General features: G+C 40.9%; 1 protein-coding gene across 5 annotated transcripts; it reads left to right on the top strand.

Moving 5' to 3' along the window:
* The first annotated feature begins 1,588 nt into the window (after positions 1–1,588).
* ASIP (agouti signaling protein) lies at positions 1,589–22,958 on the top strand. 5 transcript variants are annotated; one of them, XM_085557935.1, is made up of 5 exons: positions 2,096–2,179; positions 10,696–10,726; positions 15,173–15,375; positions 17,452–17,513; positions 18,765–22,671. In XM_085557935.1, the coding sequence occupies exons 3-5, from the start codon at positions 15,195–15,197 to the stop codon at positions 18,939–18,941; spliced, it is 420 nt and encodes a 139-aa protein (XP_085414061.1). In that variant the 5' UTR covers positions 2,096–2,179; positions 10,696–10,726; positions 15,173–15,194; the 3' UTR covers positions 18,942–22,671. The 5 variants fall into 5 exon arrangements, with proteins under 5 accessions (XP_085414059.1, XP_085414058.1, XP_085414061.1 ...); XM_085557933.1 differs by lacking the exons at positions 2,096–2,179; positions 10,696–10,726 and adding an exon at positions 1,589–1,882 and having other exon boundaries at positions 18,765–22,958; XM_085557932.1 differs by lacking the exons at positions 2,096–2,179; positions 10,696–10,726 and adding an exon at positions 1,632–1,872.
* The last annotated feature ends 318 nt before the right edge of the window (positions 22,959–23,276 follow it).

Genomic DNA, 23,276 nt, shown 5'->3' with positions numbered 1-23,276 from the left:
GGGTCTCAAGGCTGGAAGGTAAGCTAAGAACAATTTGTCCCTAATTTAGATAACAGCAGTGTCAGAAAAACAGGGGGTTTGTAATGGGTAATTTAGACTAAGCTTTTATTTCAAGGGGGATTAAAAAATAAATTTTCAACATGAACTTTGAAATTGTACTTTCAAAAGGAAGACTGCTAATGCTGTCAATTCCCCTGCAGATATCAGCACATAATTCTGTAATTGGAATGCTTTCAAATTAAGTATTTGGTTGCTGTTAAAGATTTTCATGTCATAAATGCCAGTTTCAGAAACCAACATCCCAACCCTCTGAAATTCACCCAGTTCTACCAGTGTGCCCCATTTCAAACCCATCACCCAACAAAAGTGAAGCAGGAACAAGGGAAATACATCTCTCAAGAACCTCAGAAATTCCATATGTTCATGCAGGTCTGTGTCCGCCCTGCTGTTCCACGTGTCTTCACACAGCTCCTCTGAGAAGCTGCTCCGAGCACCACTCAGGTGTTTTTCTTCAACAACTTCCTTTCCACCTGGTCCCTCCAATGTTGTTTCTCAAGCACTCAGAGAAGTCCCTTTTTGTCCCTAATATTTCTGGTGACTGGACACATCTTGCCTTCACGCAGGAACTCCATTGGTGGGTAACCCCTAAGTGTCCCAAGATCCAAGCTAACATCCTGGATGCTTTTTGGAAAAAAAACAGGTTAAGAACTGTGTATCTCCTTTAGCAGACGTTCTGCACTCTAAAACAATGCAACATCATGAACTACTAGTACCTTCAATCAGAAGTAGTAAAAACTAAAATGAACAATTTCAGATATTTATGGAATTTTCTAGTTTGGGGGATGTAAGGAGTAGTCCTTGCTCCAAGGCAGCAATTCCCATGGCCCCATGTTTCTTTACAAATTTTTCAAGTCTTGTAAAGTCAGCTTGTGTTACCTTTCTATGATCTTTCTCACCTAAACTGCCACAGTTTGGCAGGCTGACTGAGAGAAACATAAAAAAAAAAAAAAAAAAAAAAGTAATAAAAAGACCTCCTAAAGAAGCATTTTTCCTTCCCCAGAATAGTCCAGATGAGATCCTCAGCACTAAAAAATACAGACTTGCTCATAAGACAGAAATGCAAAGGGGCTACAGTTTTATTTCATATCAGAGCTTCAACCCCTCAGTCAGTTTTTATTATACAACCATTCTGGAGGCTGTTAAATCAATTTTGATCATTCAGCTTCCTAAAAACTCATTGCTGCATTGAAATTCCTTCCTGTCAGAAGCTTTTGGTGCCCCAGGCAGCAAATGGGAACAGCGTTGTCAGCAGCTGAAGAGCTCAACCATTGCTTGTTTCTATCCCCTTGCACAGAACTCACCAAAGTAGGCATAAAAAAGCCCAAAAACCCAACCCTCATGGCACACATGACATGCACATGGCTGCAAAATGGCCAACAAAAAGCATTAATATACCATGGAGATGTATAATGTAACCCTTGAAATGATAAAGGGACATTTGATATGTCTTGAATAATCACACCCACATTCAGGTAAACTCATCTGGTCTTCATACATGCTTTTATCAAGCTCAAGAAAAATAGCTGTTCCTCGCATTTTGGCTCTTGGTGACTGCGCAGAACTATCCCCCTGGAGCGGAGCTAATGGGAACCTCCCAGCCCTGCAGCCTCGGGGATGGCTGAGGGGCTGGTCCTGCAGATGCCCAGCGCCCACAGGGATCGTGGCCCCTGCAGCGAGGAGCCCGAAACAAGCATTGTAGAGCACGACGGATGGGGTTTTAGCAGCAGGCCTTTCCCGCTATCTATCCTCTTCTACCTGAGTGACAGGAAAATCCCAGCTGGAATCGCCTCTGCCTGAAGACGGCCGGACCGGGTCTGTCCTGGTGGGTTTCAAATGGGAGGAAAAGGAGGGGCTGAGGGTCAACTTTTCACTGGATGTTTTTACGGTAAGACAGCGAAGAGAGAAGGAGGGGAAGGAAAAAAAAGAAAAAAAGAAAAAAAAATTGGGGGGCGGGGGTGGGGGGGAGGAGGTCGAGGGGAGAATGATAAAAAGCAGGAGTTGAAGCGGGGCAGGCTGAGCGTCGGGGCTGCGCTCCGCGGCGGCACGAGCGGCGGCCGGGCCGGGCCGGGCCGGGCCGGGACCTTCTGCTCCGGTAGGACCGAGCCCTGACCCTCGCCCTGCGCTTCCCCTGCGCTGCCCTCCCGACCCAGCCGGTCCCCTTGCCCGCAGAGATTCGCCTGCCTTCACCTCAGACCAGTCCTGCAGATCTCCCTCACGGGTCTGGCAAGCGGCAACGTTTTCGAACTCTCTTAACTTGGTTATTTTACCATTTTGTTCTGCTGCATTTATTTGCTCCACTTTTCTGTTCTGCTCCAAAGCCTTCTGTTCCAGGCACTGCCTGCGATTTAGGTTGTTTCGATTCTGTTTGGTCTTTCTGTCTCTTCAAATTTTTTTTTCTGGGTGCAAATTTTGCTTTTTCATTTAGTCTGCTTCTAAGTCTTTTTTTCCCCCTGAAATTATTTTAGCTATTACATTATCTCTCTTCACTCTTTTATTACATTATTTCAATAACGTACATTTGAACTAACTTACATTAAAATTAACAACTTACATTTCCTAAGCTGTATTTCTACACTGTTCCAATCGATTAGCTATATTATTTTCTTCCCCTGTTGAACTGCAGTAACTAAAATGATGATATAATGCTAAAATAAATCTCTATTTTCCTGAAACTTTCATAACTCCAGAAAGATAAGGGATTGAATTTTATCTATTTTAGGAGTGATAATATTTGTCTTTGAACATCAGACTGTAATTATTTTTCTGACTTTCCCTGTCAGCTTTTGCTGTAGCACCTCACAAAACGAATCCTACACTTCACATACCCCATTGTCCAGTCTTCCATTAGTATTCTTAATATTCTTTAATTTTGTGTGAGTTCAGCAAGCAATGGCTTCTTTACACTGTTAACAAGGTACAAAATGCAGAGATCATTTCTGACTGCTGTTTGCAGCACCAGAATTTTTCTTTCAACATCAATTTCTACTCAATTCTATCAATTTTATAGACCCTGCAGTCACTGGAAAATGAACAATTTTATTGGTAATTTTATTGTGGTTGTTATTTTCCAAAAAGGACTAATTTCTTTCTGTTGTCCAGATTGTTGTCTACTTTTCCCTGCTTTATTCTCTAGCTATACTTTACAGCTTTCTCTTTCTGCTGCCCTTCAGCCAAACCACGAAGGCAAAGGAGAGCTGTCTGTTCTGAAGTGCCTCTGGTGCTGGGCCTGGAAATTTTGGAGTTTCTGGGCATCTTCTTAATGTGAGAAAAGCTCTGACCAAAGCAGGGAAAGTCCTGCAGTGGCATCACTGGACTGTCCTCCTGCCTGTCCCTTTAAAATTCCAGGCATTTCATTTGGATAGGCTCAAGTTTGTCATTTTAGAATAAATCTCTTTCAGAAAGGTCTTTTGAAGCTTATTAGGGCTCAGGGGGGATTTTTTTGTTGTTTGGTTTGCATGGTGGTTTGGAGCCTTTTTTGTTGCTATTTTTAGTTGGGTTTGGTTTTTCTTTGGTTATTTGTTCTAGTTTGGGTTTTTTTCCCTGAGAACATCCCATGTTTGCTTTATAAATATCAGAGTTTCATTTCCTGATGCATTTCCCACTTCACAGAATAATTATTTTTTCCCCACTGAAGGAGGCTCAGAAAGCTTTCACAGCATTCTAGACCAAATGCAAAACTACACAAAACCCAGAGTGTTTTCTCTAATTATCTTCCCTTTTTCCTGTACATAAAAAACCCCAATTCACTGAAAACTAAAGGATTTTGCTGGCTTAAATACAGATTTTTTTTTTTCTTTAGCATTCCCTTCAATATGTTACACACAGACATAGGAGCAAAGATACACATTAATCAGTCCCCAGTATTTTGCAGACTGAACACTTACGAAAATCCTTGAATAAATAATTAACACCTTGTAAATTAAGTGTGCATGCTCATGGAGGATATTTCCATAGAAGAAATATTAACTTATATTTAAATTATTAATAACATTCCTTTAAAAAAGCAAATCTAATGGAAAAAACCCAACATAAGTGGAATACTCATATTTTTTTCTTTCAATCAAATCAGACAACTTCTCTTCAAATTTCTTTACTTGGGCAGTTAAACTTTTATTTAATTTGCAATAAGTATATTGAATTTGAGTGATCAGGAGACAAAAGGCAGCACTTTCTGCAGGGAACATTCACTACACCTTTTCCATTTGCTTCTCTCCGCATTTTGAAATGCTCATGCCATTAAAGAAAACAACCTGGGATAATGAGAAAGACATTACATTCCAAATAGTATTGAATTAAGTGTTTTGAATCCGTTCAACAAGATAACTTTAACTGTTTAGCAAAATATGAAGTATGAATTTTGTCCTGAGAACAGAAATATCCCAGTTAAAAATATCTGGGTGTGCACATCAGCCTCTTCGTATCTCCCTAGAGGGCGAAACTTTAAATTAATTTTGTCATGAACTTTTCAAAAGTTCCCATAACTGAGGCGTTTCCTGTGCCAGGGGAAAGCAGCCCTGGAAGGGGGAGCTGAGCTTGGGGCAGCTGGAGGTCCCAGGCCCAGCTCCTGGTGGCAGCAGGGACGTTCTTGTGGGGGAACACTCTGGGAAGGCTCAGCTGGCAGAGACATCCATGTATTTTGTGGGTGAAAATGTATTTGCTTAACAGAAAAATTAAAAAAGTGGCCAATTCCCAGTGGGGAACCATCCAGAGGCCCAGAGTGAATCATCAGATGTAACATATGTTACCACATATATATATAAAATTACATATATATATATATATATACACACACATATATACATATATGTATTTATATAGATTATATATATTTTATTATAATATATATTTTTATTCAATATAAATATATAGAATATATTTTATATTTTATTTATTATATATATACGTTTGTATTTTATTATATATTTTAAAATATATATTATATATGTGTGTAATAATATTTATTATTTACATATAACAGTAACAATAATAATAACAATACAACAACAATATGTTATTTATTTATATATATATAAATCATATCTATGTATTTATTATTTAAAATTCATGCTGAGCTTATATACATTTATATGTTGAATTTCAAGGCTTGTTCATTCAGTATATTCTTAAGATTTTGAAATGGACTGCTTCAATAGGTCTGATTCAATACCTGAGACTCTGGAGGTAAGTTTTGTTTTCCATGACCTAAAGCAGTTTTAGAGATATCAAAATGTAAGATATAAGAAAACCCAAACAAAACAAAAAAACAAAACAAAAATCAGAAAAAACATTGACCAAACAAAATAAAGCAAACAAAAACAAACATAAAAAGAAAATAAAAATTAAAAAAAAAAAGAAGAAAACACTTGGAAATAAGTAAGTAGAGAGGTAGGTCAAGTTGTAGGAAAACTGTAATGCCATAAGTGTAAAAGCAACATCTTTGTTTTATTGATTTTATGAGTCCCCAAAATTCCAGAGTTGAAGTGAACATCCACACTTGGCACTTGGGCACAGCTTGAGACTGGTAAGATGATAAATAAAACTGAAGTTCTAGTCATTAGTCCATAACACAAACAGTGATGTAATATCCAGCAATTTTGCTTAGAAGCTGTGTTTCTTAGAAAAAAAAAACAACCTTAAAAATCAATTTTCTGTAGTAGAAAGGCCAAAGGCAGAAGTTCTAAAGTACAGTTATTACTGAACCAGAATGGTCCAAATCCTGGAAATGTTTTGGACCTGGCTCCTACTTCTGGCAGCTTCACCCCATTAGAGCTTTGTCATCTTGCTTGAAAACTCATTTTTCACCCCATCCTCATTCCAATGCTGCCAAGCACATTCAGGAAGTGAGACACTCTCCGTTTTCCCACTGGAATTCCAGGAACTGAGCGCTGAGGCTCTTTTTAGACATACTTTTCAATTTCTTTGGTTTATCCAAACACTTTCGTGTTTGTGGAGCATCTTCCAGACACAGCCACACTGATCTCAAACAAATATCCCCCTCCTACTGAAGTTGTTCCAATTTTCCCATTTGAGAGCTCCATTTGCACTTTTGACAGCAGCGCTACACTGCGAGCTCATTTCTACATCAATGCCAAAACCTTTTGCATTCCTTCTTCCCAGAACAGCATTCCTCAGCCCAAATGCACAACACATTTTTTCCTGGATGTTTGTCCATCGTTACTTTGTTCATAGAATGTTTGCTATTTTCCTGTGGGCAGTTAGTCCATTAATAATGCTACTTGCAGAAATTTGTCTTCATCCTTACTTCCCACTTACGGGCTACACATGGATTTCCCTCCTTCCATGGAAAAGCTGTGCCTCACAGAGCTTTGTAGAGACAGTCCAGATCTCTCACTGATCTTGGACAGATACCCAAGATTGCTCCAATGTCTTCCTTTCGTATGGGACACAGCATCTGAGTCCCTGATCCCAGGATTTTCCACACACACAGACAAGAGCATAGCAAATAACCTTATTCTTGTTTTCTTTTTTCCTCTTTTCTGGTGGAGGCATATGAGTACAGCAAATAAAGTTTGCATCTACTCTATGTGAATCCAATGGCTCCAAGTGTTCTCAAATGTCTGTGCCACAGTCAGGATAACACAGCCTTGCTAGGATGTGGAAGGGGTGTCCAGAAACCTCCTTTTCTCCCCATCAGCAGCCAGGAAGGTCTCCCCTCCCTGCCACTCAGCACTCTGAGCTGGGACAGGCCAATATGTGTCACCAATATGCAAGTGGTGCCCTCAAGAAGAAATTGTGTTTACAAACCAAGATTAATTAGAGTCAGACACTCTCATTGAGGATGTCAAGGATACAGGCAGGGATAAAAATATGAAATTTAGAAACCCCATTACACATGGAACACAAAGACTTTTAGCATTCTCTTTTAAATTCAATCCCTTAGTCATAGCCCCTTCAAGTTTCCCTTCAGCAGGTGTATCTGCCATAAGCTAAGCAGGAATTCTTCCCTTCTGCCAGGCATCCAAGGGAAGCAGGGAACCCTGGGGGGCTCTGCCCCTGCATCCTGATCCCAGGGTACAGCTGTGCTGTATCAGAGCCAGCCCCATCACCTGGAGCAGGGAAGAAACACCCAGGGCCCCAAGAATCTGGGATGCAACATCCTGGATGGATCACCACGAGCAGCACAGCTGCACCCCATCAACCTCTGCCAACAGCACAGCTCCTGTTCCTCACTCTGCTTCCCACCCTCAGCAAATAGGTATCACATGGACCTCGGCACCTCTCCCAGCTCTGTCCTCTGATTGTCAAGCAAGATGCTTAAAACTGATCAGCAGGAACAGCCAGCAGCAAATTAATTTTGTTTTTACCCCCAGATATAAACTGATCATTGTTCTTAGTTGTCACATTAACCCATGGCCAGAAGGCTTCTTGTTGCCCAAAGGATTTCTGAGGTGAATCCACCATCAGTCTTCACCAGTCACAGACCAAATATTCCATTAAAAAAACAACTTCACATTTTAGATGTCTGGATTGTAACATAAAAGCCAATTTGTTTCTGAATGTACAAATAGAACAAACCCCAAAACAACAGAGCCTTCAAAGGGAATGCCAACAGGAAATCTCACATATCCATGTCAGTAAAGCCTGTGTCTAGTCATGAACTGGAAGAGAGGAAAAGGACCTGTCAAAAAAGTAATGTCTTACAAGACAAGGCAAGCTCTTACAAGATAGCAGAAGGATAAGTATTTAAAATAAGGGTTTCTCTGGAAAGTGAAAATGAAGCAGCAATAGCTTGACAACTTTGTCTTTCATACAATATTCCAAGGCACTTCCCTGGTTTCCCTTCTTACATGTTCACTCTTCTAGAGACAGTTCAACAGAGCTGGAAATCATCATATTTTAGATTTCCTCCAGATGAGCTAGAAAGACTTAAACATGCAGAAAATGAGGAACAAGAGAGAACACATAAAGAATGTTTTTAAAAATCCCCTAAATCTCAGTATGAAGACATGAGTACATTTTCAAGCAATTGAAGAGTCCTGTCCCTCAGCTCCAAACAACCCTGGGACCAAAATATTATATGAGGTTGATGGTATTAAAACAGAATGTTATAATTACTTAAAAGCAGGAAACAAAATGATACTGATCAGAGACAGCTTAAATTCCAATCTGCACCTTGAAGGAAGGCTAAACAGCCACCTCAGATCAAGTGCTAATTTTAAACTGGTGAAGCTGGGTGAGAAGCTTCTTTTCAGTGCAGCAGGGAATAGCCAGGTAATTATCACAGACTTAATGGCCCTGTCGATAATTAAGCCACAGGGATGTAAGCCCTGTGGATAATTAAGCCATGTTGTGGACATTGGCTTGACTCAAATCCTAGCAAAATTTTGGAGTAGAAGGTAGAGAACTTGATTAAAGATGACTTGAGTGGAGTAAGGAGATTTGGCACAGTCAAGGTCACTACCTCTGCTTGTAATGAAAAATTAGCAAGCTGCACAGTAGAGCCATGTGGATAACTAAAGAACTGGAAGAGAAGTAATTTATATTTAGCAATTCTACAGGCTCAACCTGTCCACCTGAGCTGGGAGATTATTAGGAAGTTACTTGCTCATCCAAGCACCTTTTAGGAGAGAAAAAGAAAGTAAATATATTTTTCACAACAAAGAAGAAGGTTTAGAAGGATTCAGTTCCTAGGAAATGAAATGAGACAAATTTACTGCAAAGAATTACCAGAGGTGTTCTCACTTGGTTTGGTTAAGCCTGAAATACTGAAATCTAGGCAGGGTCTCCAGCCTGTCCTGGAAAAAATCAGACCATGTGATCCCAATGGTTTTGTTTGCTTTTGCAAGCTGCAACTTCATTACAGCTTTTCCCCCTCCTAGGTATTTAGCAGCACTTTGTTTATCCAGTCCTGTTCTGGGGATTTCAGGCTACTTTCTCAAGGTTCCTCTAAATTATGGGTTCAGTAGTCACTGCTAAACCCATTGCAAACAGTAATGAGCTCTGGTACAGGCCATATCCCTGCAACCATTTACAAGAGACACATCATTCATCCCCATCCCTGCAAACAGGCGTTAGAATTCTTGATTCCCTGGGCCTTTTCTACCTGGGTAGAGCCCAGCTCACATCAGAGTTACTTCTTTCTAAGTATTTCTGTTATTTACCTGTTTCTAGTATTAATATTCACTCTTATCCTCAGTTGTGGCATCTGACCTCAGTATGGAAAGTGAGACAAGGATCCAGCCCTTGATGGGGCTTTAATGCACCATCACACTGGATAGTTCCTGGCCGAGTGCAGTTTTGTCTGGTTTGGGAGCTCTTTTTGAACCTGTGTTAGTTTTGAATATGAGAAGTGTCAGAGCAGACTGACTGACAGACATTTAATTTATTCCTAAATCTCCCTGACTTCAGAGACTGAATAACTCTATCCAGGCAAGGATTGCAGTGCTGCCCTACCCTGCACGTGGCAAAGGTTTCCCTTACATCTCCGCTGAACCTTTTCTCCTGTAATTCAAACTTTGGCTTGTTGTTCTGTCCATCCTGAACAAAGAACAGATAATCTGAGCAGGGATGGCTCCAAACAGGCAGCAGGAGAGAGGAGAACAAGCAGAGTCATTCATCCTAAGTTCTAGAGGCTGTGATGGACAAGTTTTCTTCTAAGAGGACTCCTTCTTTTCAGTCTGACCACAACTGTTTCTGAAAGCCAGTGAATCCGGGCTTCTCACTGCCATGAAGGTGATTCCTACCTTTTTCACTTGGAATTTGAGCTATGATGGCACAGAAAACTCAGCTGGAAATCCTCCAGAGGGAAATTTGTTTTCTTCATTTCCAGCTGATCCAAGCTCAAGCGGTTTTGGTTTAAACAGACTGGCACATGCCTAATTAGAGGGGGCTTGATAAACCAGCATAACTGTCAGAGAAAAATACAGACAGGATGGTTTGAAAGAGTGTGTGCTGAGCTGTCCCCTCCCTCACATACACACGCACAGTTAAAAATGGATGCATTTATACTTGTGTACACAATAATATATACAGCATCTCTAAATCAGGGGTTTTAAATATATGCAAGCCAAATTATACCTTTCATTGCATATTCCTGCATATGGCAAATCTTTTTCTATTGTCTGACCTTCCTATCTGCTCTGTAGGCATTAACGAGCCCCAGAGATTTGGAGATTATAGGAAGGATGATACAAAAAATGAAACTTTTGTTAGTGGAGTATAAGGAAATTGGGTGTAAAGCACAGGACCACCAGAGGTGTTGCTGGGTCACCTTTTATCTCAAGCAATTATTATTATTTGCTGTCATTCATTCTGATGTACACAGATGTTTGCTCCACATGGGTGACCAAAATTGGACATAATTCTCTAAATGAAGACCAGTATGTGCATAAAATTTTGAACATGTTCGTATTTCAGTTATGAAAATACTTTTATATTTCAGTTATAAAAATACTTCTCTAGACACACTCTAGAATTCAATTGTCTTTTTATACACAGATGCATCACATTCTCACTTTTGGTCATGCTGTGAACAATACTACCAGTTCTTCTATCATTTGAAATCCAGAAGTCATTACCTTCAGAAATTGGTGGCTTTTTGCTCTCAAGCTAAAGTGTTTGACTGTGGCCTCTGCACTGTTGCATCTCATTCAGTTTCACTGCTTCATTCCTCAGGATTATCCAGCTGGAGATGCTGAGGACAAAGGTAGGGAAGCATTAAAAGTGTGCAAAGGAAAAAGAGCTAAATACACGGCAGGCAGGAGAAAACTGCTGAAAGGAAATTCTGTCAAAAGTAACAGGGCACAGTGGATGGCTGAAAATAAAAGAAAACAGAAAGGAGGACTAGAAAATTGAAGTAAAAGGAGCAAGAAGGGTAGATTGAGTTCAGTAAGTTTAAAAAAACTTTGAAGGTCAAATTGCACAGAAACAGCATATAGCATCAAACACTATAGAATTCTCTCTGGTGCACTTCTGTCTGTGCAACAAACACAATTCATTTTAGTGAACTGATTGTGGGTCAGGATAGGAGAAACAGAGAAGAGACAGGGCCTCTTGGACCAGGCCCTTGTTCTTGGGAATGACAAAAAAATACACAAAAGACCAGACGGAGTCTGGAAGAAAGAACGAAAGGAATGAGAATGAGCTGAGAGAAGGCCTCCAATGCCACTTGTCAGTTTGACTTTGGTCAATAGTATGTTACAGGCTTTTTTTCAAGTTAAGGGTGAAAAGGAGCAGAAATCTGGGTGTAACACACTGGCATCCCATAGAAATCCCAATGCTTTATTTACATATTTAATATAATAATCCAAAGCAGAGAGGCAATGGCACAGAAAAGGGTACTGTGATCTCTGGTGACAGTCAGCAAACTTTCAAACTTTCAAAACTTTGTTTTGGTTTCAAATAAAATTCTGTCATTCCCTTGATAATCAAGACCACTGCAACATGTTAACTATTTCCTGACATAATGTGCTAAACTGCAGCTAAAGTTTAGTGCTTAAATTTCATCGCTGGGCAAGACTAAATCTCCAGAACCAAAAATGTAAAAATCATATGTTAAAGTTCTCCTTGCTCATTTTAATAACATTAGGGAAATCAGAACCCTCCTCTCAAGATTCCACTATTAAAGCTATTTATTCTAAATTTTTAGGGGCTCAAAAGGAAAATAAACTTTTAAATGTAAGTGCTTAGAGAGAAACAGATGTGAAGACAGCTAGAGGTAAAGAAAATAGTTTAATTGATTTAAGCAGCCTTTGATGAGTCCCAGAAGGAAATTAATGGGTAAAATGGAAAAGTAAACCCCAAATATGTGCCATTTCCAGGTTCAAACACTTACCCCAGGTCTGTACAATCCCTAGCACCCAAGTGCTTGTGATTAAAAACTCCCATGTGCACCAGGGTTCAAACCAAGCCAGGTTTGTATTCTACCCCAGCCATGGTTCAGGTGTTGCTGTTTGAAGTAAACAGATGTCAGCTGTAAAATTTTACTGTTTGCTTAGACAAAATCACATCCATTGTAATTTTTGCTGATATAAAGACATGGAAATGCAGAAACAACATTTTGGGGTGGAAGCTTGTTTAAATGGTACATTGGGGGCAGGCCAACGTAATGTCCATCAGGCAGCTTTGTGCCAGACAAAGTTCCAGGTGGGCAGCACGCAGTGACCTGAGCATCACAGGTGTCTTACAGAGCATATCCTGCAACAAGGCTAAAAAGTTGCTTTAAAAACTAAAATCTGCAGCATGAACACCACTATGTGCAAAGCAAAACAGCTTCCAGCCCACAGCTTGCTCTTATCATTCCAGCTCAGAGCAGGGAAAGAATTAGAGCCCGAATGTCTCCATCCACCTGCCACAGATAAGCCCTCAGTCATGGAATTTTGGAATAGATTGGGTTGGAAGTGACTTTTGAAAGTAATTTAGTCCAACTCCCCTGCCATGAGCAGGGATATCTTCATCTAAATCAAGTTGCTCAAAGACCCTCCTACCTGATCTTAAATGTTTTCTGGGCTCGGGCATGACTACTTTCCTGGAAAACCTGTGCCAGTGTTTTATCACCCTCACCATAAAAAATTTCTTTCTTCCCTTTAAACCTAGATCTGAAAAATCAGGAAACTTTAATGTATAGCAGACTAAAATTTTTAGGCAAGATATTATATTTGACCAACTGTATATTTGGAAAACATAACCAAGCTTTTGGGCACACAAATCATTATTTAATTCTTGTATAAATCGTGAATATCTGCCTAGAATATGAACATCACCAGGGGTAATCATGTTGGTAAAATCTGTTAGATGAAAAGAAGTTCCAATTGTGAGCTGAATGGCTGTGACCTAAGGGTTATTCACACACGTAGGTATGAATAGGAGCACTTTTTTAGGAAGCATCAGGAAATCTCAGTGAAGTTTGGGCATCTTTTATGAAGGGAGATGGGGAAGAGCAAATAAAAGGGAAACTCTTCTGAAGATAAGAAAAATATGAGGGTAGGATCCTGACCTAGCAAATATTTTCACATACTCCCATTAAAAATGGGCAATTTACACAGGCAAGGGTTGAGCTTCTGTACCAGAGTTTGCAAGATCAGCGTAGGTAAAGAATTAACACAGAAGTGTCACCTTGTTACTTGTTACTAAACTGCAGTAATTGAAAATTCCAGCCCACGATTTTACCATAACTACAAAAAATTCTCATGGCAGGACTTGTTCCTTTTGGTTACTGGAATTTTTAGAGCCTTCTAAACAAGGTGCACTTCCTCCTCTCAGATTCAGAATCAAATCAAAGGCTCTTCACATCTGATATGATAAAATTTGAATTAACCTATTCAAAGGAGACTCCTACCCACAGCCATGACTCTGGGGTCTGAACTTTCCCATCTGCTTTGAATGACTCCAGCTGTACAGCATTTCAGACACAGCAGCACTGCCTCCCCAGAGGTTAATCCTCCCCTGTAATACTTCAGGCTCAACATCTCTTTCAGTTGCAGCTCATGCAGATGTACAAACCACAAAGGATCCAGCACATGCATCCCTGCAAATTCCAATGGAGCCCAGACAGATCCAGGAGTGAATTATGGACTCTCAGAACAGTTTGGGTTGGGAGAGACCTTAAAGCAAATATGGGCAGGGACACTTTCCACTGTCCCAGGCTGCTCCAAGCCCCATCCAAGCTGGCCTTGGACACTTCAGGGATCCAGGGGCAGCCACAGCTTCTTTGGGCAGCCTGTGCCAGGGCCTCAGCACCCTCTGAGTAAAGAACTTCTGTCTCCAATCTAAATCTCTCTCTTTTAGTTTAAAACCATTCAGGTTTGTCCTATTACTCTCTGTCTGGATATGCAGTTGCTCTCCCTCTTTTTGATGAGGGCTGAAGGGGTTCTCATGCATCCCTGGAGCCTTGTCTTCTCCAGACTGAACCCCCCAGCTCCCAGCCTGGCCCCAGAGCAGAGGTGAGCATCCTCATGGCACAGCTACAGCCACCAGGGGAAGCAGCCTCAATGCCCCCAGCACTGATTTGTCACATGAACACGGGGTGCAGAACAGACAATTCCAGAACTGATCCCAAGCACTTGGAATTAGCAGCATAATACTGACCATCTCCCAGGGAGGCGTGGGTCAGTGGGGCTATAAAAGTAGGTGTAGAAGAGACCTGATGTAGCAGCAGTGACCAGACTAAAGCCCTCCCGAGGCAGAAACTTCATCTTTTAACTCCCCAGTAATGAAGTCATTACAACCACATTAATGGCACAAAACACTTGGTTTCACTCGCTCTTTTTATTGCATCCAGCAGCTTTTCACTGACACAAAGCCACCCGTAAATCTGGAGACTGGCAGTGCCTCTGGGGAGACAAGGCTCCCATAACCCTGACACCACAGAAAACTGATGAATATGGAAATAGAAATCAGCTTAGAAATACAAGGGAGCACAAGAAAAGGAGTCCAGGCTGGTGACACGCCTGGTGTACCCTGCAGGGATTGTCACCTCAGGTGAATGGCCATGCTCCACAGCTCAGGTGCCTCCATGAGTATCCCCAAATCCCAGACTCTGCCACATTTTGGAAGTTATTCAGTGTATAACCCCAAGGCACATAAACACTTTACAGCACTGGCCTTTTATATCTCACATGAGTTATGGATGTGGTTTATATGGGATTAGAGCAGTCACTTGGAAGTCTAATAAAACATGACACTACTACATGATTTATTTTTAAGACCAGAAAATTAACAGGAAACACAATTTCAGAATGGGGGGGGGAAATGTGAGAATGTGCTAGAAAACATAAAAAATAATGACAATTAAATAGTCATTATTTTTTATGTTTTTTAGTACATTTTTGTAGACAAGATTTCCTAGAAAAAAATTGATGATGTGGTTGAGTTTCTGCCCTTGGCCATATAATAACCATTATAAAGCTCAGTTGGGAGGACCTTAATGTCTTATGGGAAGTAAACCCTTTGAGAGAAGAATCAGGAAAAAATAACATCTCAGGGAGTTGTCTTTGAAATAGCATTTTTCCATTCTTACAACTACAATCTTAGGTATTCCAGTACCAGAAGCAAGGTACTGGAAATAAAATAATTGTTAGAGATTTGTTGCTAAAGCTTCACAACATGACAGAAAATCATTGCTGAGATTCATATCCCTGTATCACTTCTACAGGTTTTGGCCAACTTTGGTTTTCATGACAATGGAATTTTTCCTCTCCATGATGGCAAGAAAGAACCTCTTCCTCAGCCTCCTGCTCTGCTACAGCCTGTTCAGGCCTGCTGATTCCCACTTGGTCATTGAGGAAAAGACAGAATGCAACCTGTCCAGGAGGAGCAAAATGGACCTCTCAGATCTTCCACCCATCTCCATAGTAGGTAAGTAAAACCTGCCCTTCAGTGCCAAATTAACAAGATTTGCAGGAAACACTGCTTTTGATTATTATGAATTATTTGGATAACTTTGCTTGTCTTCATAGGGTGCAAAACTGTGGTGGCTGTAGCACCCAAGAATGACAGTGTGGTAAACCTCAGTTTATGGGAAAAAATACAATTTATTTCAGTTTTACAGGTTTCACTTCAGCTCCCATCACACTATAAGCCTTTTTATATTGAAAAGAAGTGGTCTTGTGCTAATAGGGGAAATAATCTTACTTAGAAAATCTTACGCATATGAGAAAAAATAACAATGTGATGGTTTAAAGGGTCAGCTCTAGTGGTAGAAAAACTAACAGTATTAACAGGTATTGATATAACCTCAGTTTATCTGGCCTTTAAACAGGGGAAGAAAAGAGCACTGCAAGGGAGGGCCAGGGGTCCTTAATTTATCTGTCCAAGACAGGACTAGCTCTGTCTCTACAGATGACCACCTGCCCTGTTTGGGAAGAGCCTCTTTAGGGTGATACTTAACTCTTTTCTTCACAAGATTCTTTCCTCATGTCTGCCTTAACTCTTCCATGTAATTTGCATTTCTCTCAAGAAACTCACAGGTGTTTGGAGATAATCAGGTACAGAACATTCATAACTGTGTCAAAATTCTAATAATTAAAAAAAAAAACCTTATCTTGTTTCACTCCTTTCTGCATGGTTTTAGTTTAAAGCACTGTGGTTCTTGTTTCCTGTGTTTGCTCCATGCTCTTGCTCAGGAAAACATATATTTAAGGAGAAACTGTTGCCCCACATACATTTCCAAAGAAATCTGAACCTTTGAATCCCAAGTTAACTCAGTGTTGTTTAACTGAGAGTTTAGCAAAGCTTGTGCTGTTCTACAGCCTCCCAAGCTGTACCATTTCATGGTCCTTGGGATCTTTGCTGCCTTCACTCTCACAATTCCCATACCTATTTTATGGCCCAGTTAAAATCAGAGTTATAAAATATCATCCCTTCAGCTGATCTCTCCATCTTCTCAATAAGTGAGCCTGTGCTTTTAACATGGCAGACAGGCTGAGCTGTAACACATTTCTCCCCACTGCTTCTTAGAGATGCATAACCCTAACTTAAAATGATACAAGGAAAATAAATGACGCCCCCCCCCCCCAAACCAGTTCAAAATATTTGTTCTTTATTCTGCAACTCAGTAAATCCAAGCAATTAGAAAATATTCAAACATATATTGATAGAGGATGCTGGAATAGATAAGGAGCCACCATTCATCAGTGGGGATTTGGATGTTTTTTACCTCCATCATCCATTACATACAGGTAGTGCTTATTACAAAACTCACACCCAGAATAAAGGTATCAAAAATATCTTGGTGAGCTGGGAAGTGTCTCACACTTTAATAGTCTTGCTATGTTAGAGCCCAAAACAAGCCCCAAAACAAGTAATGGAATTTACACACTTATAAATATCTAAAATTAGATATGGTGACAAATACATAGAGGGAGCAAAGTTACAGGCATGTGAATGAAACACCTTTGCAAGGAACATTATGTAAAACAAGGTCGTAAGGGGAGAAGAAACAAAGAATTGCAGAATGAAAGGTGGCATCACAGATGCAGAGTATATGGCAAATCAGCAGAGTTTTTGCTTGTGGAAAGCGGTGTACACTTGTAAATTCCTTCCAAAATTATGCATGTAGCACCACCTTTTAACAGAAGAAATTATGGAATTCTAAAGATTTTTCCTATTTTTGTTTTGTGACTATTGTGCCCTAATCTTTTTCACAGAGACCTTTAATTTTATTTCTCTGAAATAATTAATTGTTTGCATCTACTAAACAATGTGTAAAAAAATCCCTTCTAAAATACAAATATCAGTTGCTCTTCTGCTTCACACAAGCAGCAGTGACATAATTCAGACACTCTGAATTGAGATGCATATCACTGCAAAATATGTAGAAATGAGGTGGGAATGCAGGTTATCTGCCTCCTCTCTCACAAAAATAGGATTATCTCATTGAAATAAAAATCTCTAAAACTAATTCCACATTTTCCTGTGCTATTCTCATTGAAGATTTAACTAGAAAATCCCAGAAAGTCAGCAGGAAAGAGGCAGAGAACAAGAAATCTTCCAAGGTAGGTGGTTGTTCAAAAAACTTTGTACTGATTAGAACAGTTTGTTACTTCTAGAGTTTCCCTTGGTGCATTCATTTGAAAGGCTTTTACTGTCACTCCCTGTTTTAAGTAATTTACATACAGTTTAAAGCTCTAAATGCTGTAAAAATAGATGTTAAACAATAATGGTGGAAAGAAGATTAGAAGCTGTGGCTGCCCCATCCCTGGCAGTGTCCAAGGCCAGGTTAGACAGGGCTTGCAGCAACCTGGCATAGCAGAAGCTGTCCCTGGCCATGGCAAGGGGTGGGATGAGATGGGCTTTAAAATCCCTTCCCACACAGAAAATTCCATAACTCTGAGTTTCAGAAGTGCACAGGGTGCCTGCAGCTGCTGGGCTTCAGAGATCCCTCCCAGGTCCCAGGTGAGCAATGTCACCACAGGACATGTGAAAGCACAACGTGAGCCGCTGCTGTTGCAAGATGAAAAAGAGGAACTTTATTTTCTGACTCCAGCATTTATACTTTTTCAAAAGTGACAGTGGATTGGAGGGTGAATGTGCCACCTCTCCAATGGCATTGGACAAACTACTAGTACATCAAATTTCTCTGCCTCTATGGAGGAATGGTAAACAGATTGTTTACAGAAAGTTGTGTGAGAAAGTTCTCTACAAGAATGTAAACTCAGAAGACTTTAGAAAATCCTAAGAATCGGGGCAACATTGCAACCCAAAATTTTCCACCTTTCCACGTCCCTAGCAGAGAAGCTGCACTCCTAGGGGAAATGAGAGGCCTTTTTCCACTCCCTGAACTGTGTGTGCAGGTGAGGATTCCCAAGGATGCAAGACCACCGGGCTCAATGAGGTGGAGCATTGCCAGGTCACTGCTCTGCTCTCTCAGAGTCAGCCTAGCAAACGAGACTGACAGGGAGTTTTTGCTCATCTGAAAAGCTGAGAGATCCAAACATAACACCTTTATTAGTTTTATTGATAACTTCACCATCTGAGTACATTTTGGCACCCCTTTCTTCACTGCTGCCACTCTCCTTCCTAGAGACCCTTTCCAAAGCTCCATCCAGTAATGGTCAAATGAGGTTTGTCATTTTGCTCAGGGTCTTGTTTTCAAGCCACTCTTTCCCATTTCCCAGCCCCACCACACCTCTGCATTGCTAGCACAGCTCCCACTGCCACAGCCAGCTGCTCATTGCCCCGGAACCTCCCGCTGTTCACCACCCTCATTTCACCTGTCTACGAATTCTCATGTTTTTATCTTCCAGAAAAACGCTAAACGCAAGATATCTCCAAAGCCAAGGCCTCCACCTGCTGCTAACTGTGTGCCAACCTTCAAAACCTGCAAGCCACACTTGAATTCCTGCTGTCACTACTGTGCTATGTGCAAATGCCGAATCTTCCAGACCATCTGCCAGTGCCTGATGTTAAACCCCAAGTGTTAAGCCAAGTCAGAAACACAGCAAGCCTTCTGTCTTTCATTAGTTTCTCAAGTGCATATTTCAAATTTCCCCATGTCTATAGTAATCAAAATAGAGAGCTCTGAAGCTTGAATTTACGCTTCTTAAAATTTAATGGACAATCATTATTATGGGGTTCGTGTTACCACAAGCTGGATGTTATTTCAGGGAGCAGACAATGAGGGAGATTGGCACTGATTAAGCAGTTGTAGCAAAAGCGCTGTGTTTTATAATGAATTCTGGATTCCTGTGGGTTTGAGCTTTTATTTGAAGGGTCATATTAATGCCAGTCTGCAGAACTGTCTAACCAGCAGCACAAAACCTGCCCCCCACAGCACCCAAATGGCCACTAAAACAGGACTGGTTAGGCCAGTGAGGGATTAGAGCTTATCTTTGCCCACAGGGACATCACCAGCCCTCAGCACAGCCAAAGTATCAGGCTAAAAATGCAAGGATTGGGTTTAACTCCATTTTCACATACTCAACAAAAATCAGGACAAGAATTTATGTAGGTTATTCCGCCTGAAAAGAAGGACCCAAGGCTATAAGGACATTTTTTAATCATTCTCAGCTAAGCATCCACCATCAGGGCTTTCAGTCATTCTGCCACCAGGAAATGGTGTCATACTCCCGAGAGACATACATATATACTTAAAGGTATCCGTGCCTTGGAATATAAAAATCAGATTTTTTTTTTTCTCTAGACATGTCTGTAGGAATCAACTCTTCAGCCTTTCTTCCTCTGCCAAGAACACTTCCCAAAAGCAGGAAGACATATCTGGGACTTTGAGGAAGAAAGGAAAGCTCAGCAAAAGATGAATGTATATCCCACATGTACATCTTGAAGCAAACCATTCCGAGCAATCAATTATTTGCCCTTCCTTGCTGCAGGAGCTGCAATTCTGGCAGGAATGTCCAAGAGTTGCAGCAACCAGGGGAAAAACTTACATCACATGCTGTATCAAGAGTTAAGGGCTCAGAAAGAGATGGCTGAAGCTCAAATCAACAGAAGATTTCTTTATCTTGTTCTGGAAGCTCTTTGCCTTAAATTTGAGGTATCCAAATTGCATAGAAGGAAAACCCTTCTTGGTTAAACTCTCAGGAGAGCAAGGAGGGAGCAGACCCAGAAAACATCCCTGCCACTGAAGACTTTATTTGCCAGACTCCAGCTCTTGTTTTTTACCTCCTCTGTTCTGTACCTACAGTGTCTTTCCCCTGCTCCCTTACTGTTTTTTTTCTTCTGTGCCACTTCCTTGGTTTTAGCATTTTCCCTTTATCCAACTGCTATTCTTAGTTACCACAGGAACACTCCAGGGTTGACCCACATCTCCCATGTTCTCTCCACCTGCCGGCACCAGGGTCCCTTCCAGTGCTCTTCAGCTTTCACAACCAGGTTTTTCTAGCCATTAATTTCTAATCACGAAATCAGGAATTTTCTAATCCCCTATTCAGGTCTAATTGAGAAGACAGTTGTTTGCTGATTTATTTCTAAACACAGTTGAAGGCTACAAAAATTTTCCAAGCAGGCAGGAAATGATGATACAGAGGACATTCCAAAGGGGTCAAGCCATATAAAGGTTTGGTTTTTTTTTGGTTTTTTTTTGTTTTTTTTTAATTCTAATAATTAGTCTAAAGCCCAGAACTCAAAACTAAGGTCAGATATTGAAGAAATTTTTGTTCACACTATATATATATATATATATATATATATATTTCTCAGATTAATCTAAGAAAGAGCCCTAATGATGACAGGATGTCATTTTGTTCCTTATCTTTTATAAGGCACATCAATTGGCATGTCTGATATACACTTGAATTCTTGTAAATATATGTAAGTGTGTCTTTTAGCCAGATTTCTTGTCTCGGGAATCTGTAAGCCACTCCGTTATTATGAAAAAGGAGATGAGAAGGAAGAGCAATATATTATAATGCATTTCAGAATGTGGCTCCTTCTTTTGCTAGGTAAAGGTTTAGGTTCCATCAAATTTTTTTCAAAATTCTCATAACTATAACAAACTGTTGTTGATTTGATGCCTTAAGTTTGAGCTTTCATGTTTTCCAGATTCTGTACTGCATTAGTGTGTAACTCTGAACTTCATATAAAGTGGTGGCAAGTTCTCCTCACAGTCAGTCAGACAAAACAATCCCTGCCCAGCCCCAGAGCCAAGGACAACGCTGCAGCTTCAGGCCCAAAAAGTGTAAACAACAAAAAGGCCCAAAAGGCCCAGAAGGTGTAAACAGCAGCAAACTGAGGAGAGCAGTCTGGGAGATGGGACTGCAGAACCTGGAGCTGTAGTTGGACAATTAACACCAATATGGAAATGGATCAAAACTTATAAAATGTGAAAACTCGTGACCCATCGTCCATCTTGGCCAGGCTCTTGCACTGCCCAAGGTGCATCCTTTGAAGGCCTTTTAATAAATCCTACTTCATTCCTTTAACACTGTCTAGCTCTGTTCCAGGTAACCTCCCAAGGCATGAGATTGATACTAAAACCACACCAATAAGCACATTATTTCTTATATGGAAACAAGATCATTTTCATAACAGAAAGTCCAGCTGATCAGAAAAATTACATTTTACCATGGTCAAGGGGCATGGGAGCAGAGGGAAGGGAAGAAAGGAGAGCCCAAAATCCAACAAACAGCTGCTCTCATCTGCAGCTCCCACTCCAGCTTTGCAGAACCTCAGAATGGTTGAGGTCAGCAGAGACCTCTGGCAGCCATCCAACTGGACCTGCTTGCCCAGGACCATATCCAGGCAGCTTTTGAACATCTCCAAGGAGGGAAACTCCATCCCCTCTCTGGGCAACCTGTCCTGGTGCTCGGTCACCCTCACTCACCATTAAAAGCAGAACAGGAAATGTTTCCTAATGTTTGATTCTCTCCAGTATGTCCCTGTCTCTCTCGCACTGGGGAGCCCAAACTGGACGCAGCAGTCCCGGGATGAGCTCCACAGTGAGGAGGAAGGAGGGATCCCCTCCTTGACCTGTGGTGACAATGCTCCCAGCACGGCCCAGGGCACACTTCACCTTCTGGTGACTCTTGGTCAGCTTGGTGCCCCCCAAGTGCCCCAGGGCCTTTCCTGGCTCCCTGCTGGGTGCCCCCAGAGTGTCCTGGGCTTGCTCCTCCCCAGGACAGGACTTTGTGCTCCTCCTTGCTGAGCTGTCCAGCCTGGCTCGGTCCCTCTGGACAGCAGCACATCTGTCTGGCAGATCAGGGCTGCGTGAGCTCTGAGAGCTCCCTCTGCCCCACCATCCACATCATGATGGAGATGTAGCACAACCTGGGGCTCTCATACAAGGAAATCAAAGTGCCAAGACCCACCCAAGGACCTCCAGAAATGGCAGCTGACCCAGACAAGGACACGACGGCCTGTGCAGGCAACGAAGGAAAAAGCAAAAAGCTGTCAATGACAGTAAAGGGATTTGTTTTTCAACATATATGGACATATTTTTTAATATAGCATCTATTTGTAGTGTATTTTTTAAATTTGATTTACTAATAAGCCTTTTTTGTAACTGGAGTTAATTAGAAAGAGGCTTTGCTTTCTTTGCTGTTCATCTATCACACCAGAGAATACATATAATCAAATACTCTGAAATTATTAGCCTTAGTGACTTGACTTTTCTGGGTAAAGATCACATTGTATGAGGTACTGACACAGGATGCAGAAATCAGCAAAATATGTACACCAAAAATTTGTTTCAATGTGTTTAGTCTGAGCAGTTATTTATCCTGAGGGCATGTTTGTCAGTGCAGGAGTCTCCCCAGGGTCCCATCTGAAATGTCATCACAGATGATAAAACATGCACATGACAAAGATGGAGTATGTAACTTTTACACACACCAAAATGCCTCCACTGAAAACTTACTGGAATTCAAATGTAGAGACAGTCTCAGGAATGCTCTGTGACAGAGTCCTCTTACAGACTAATGGAAATTTTACCCCAATTACAGGTTAGCAGGATGAAACAAATAAATTACTGTTAGCTTTTCCACATATTGCCTGCCTTGTGTAAATTTAAAACAGATACTGTATTTTCTTGGCTTGATTGCTTATTGTCACACCCAAAGGCCATAAAATCCAAGTTTATCCTGATGGATAAAACATGTGGCAGAATTAACACCTTAATGGCTATACCAAACTACCTCTCAACATGTCATAGTTTTCCAAGCTAATCACTCAAATTCTCTGGAAGACTGCAAAAGGAAACCAACCAAAGCCCTCAGGAATGGCTGAGAGAAGGGAAGATTTGATGGAAAGTAAAATGACTTTTTCCAAGTTCTCTAGAAGAGTCAGCAGTGTCTGTGATGCTG

Source organism: Lonchura striata, chromosome 20 (genome assembly GCF_050655825.1).
Source record: "Lonchura striata isolate lonStrDom1 chromosome 20, ASM5065582v1, whole genome shotgun sequence".
In the NCBI taxonomy this organism is placed as follows: Eukaryota; Metazoa; Chordata; class Aves; order Passeriformes; family Estrildidae; genus Lonchura; species Lonchura striata.
The sequence above is the reverse complement of the archived record's forward strand: the minus strand, read 5'-3'. Positions and strand labels throughout refer to the sequence as shown.

Excerpts from the sequence above, each read along its gene's own strand:
- ASIP (XM_085557933.1), top strand. The coding sequence starts at position 15,195 with ATGACAATGGAATTTTTCCTCTCCATGATGGCAAGAAAGAACCTCTTC. Across the intron at positions 15,376-17,451 it reads TCCACCCATCTCCATAGTAG|ATTTAACTAGAAAATCCCAG; the intron begins GTAAGTAAAACC and ends TTCTCATTGAAG. Across the intron at positions 17,514-18,764 it reads AGAACAAGAAATCTTCCAAG|AAAAACGCTAAACGCAAGAT; the intron begins GTAGGTGGTTGT and ends TTTATCTTCCAG.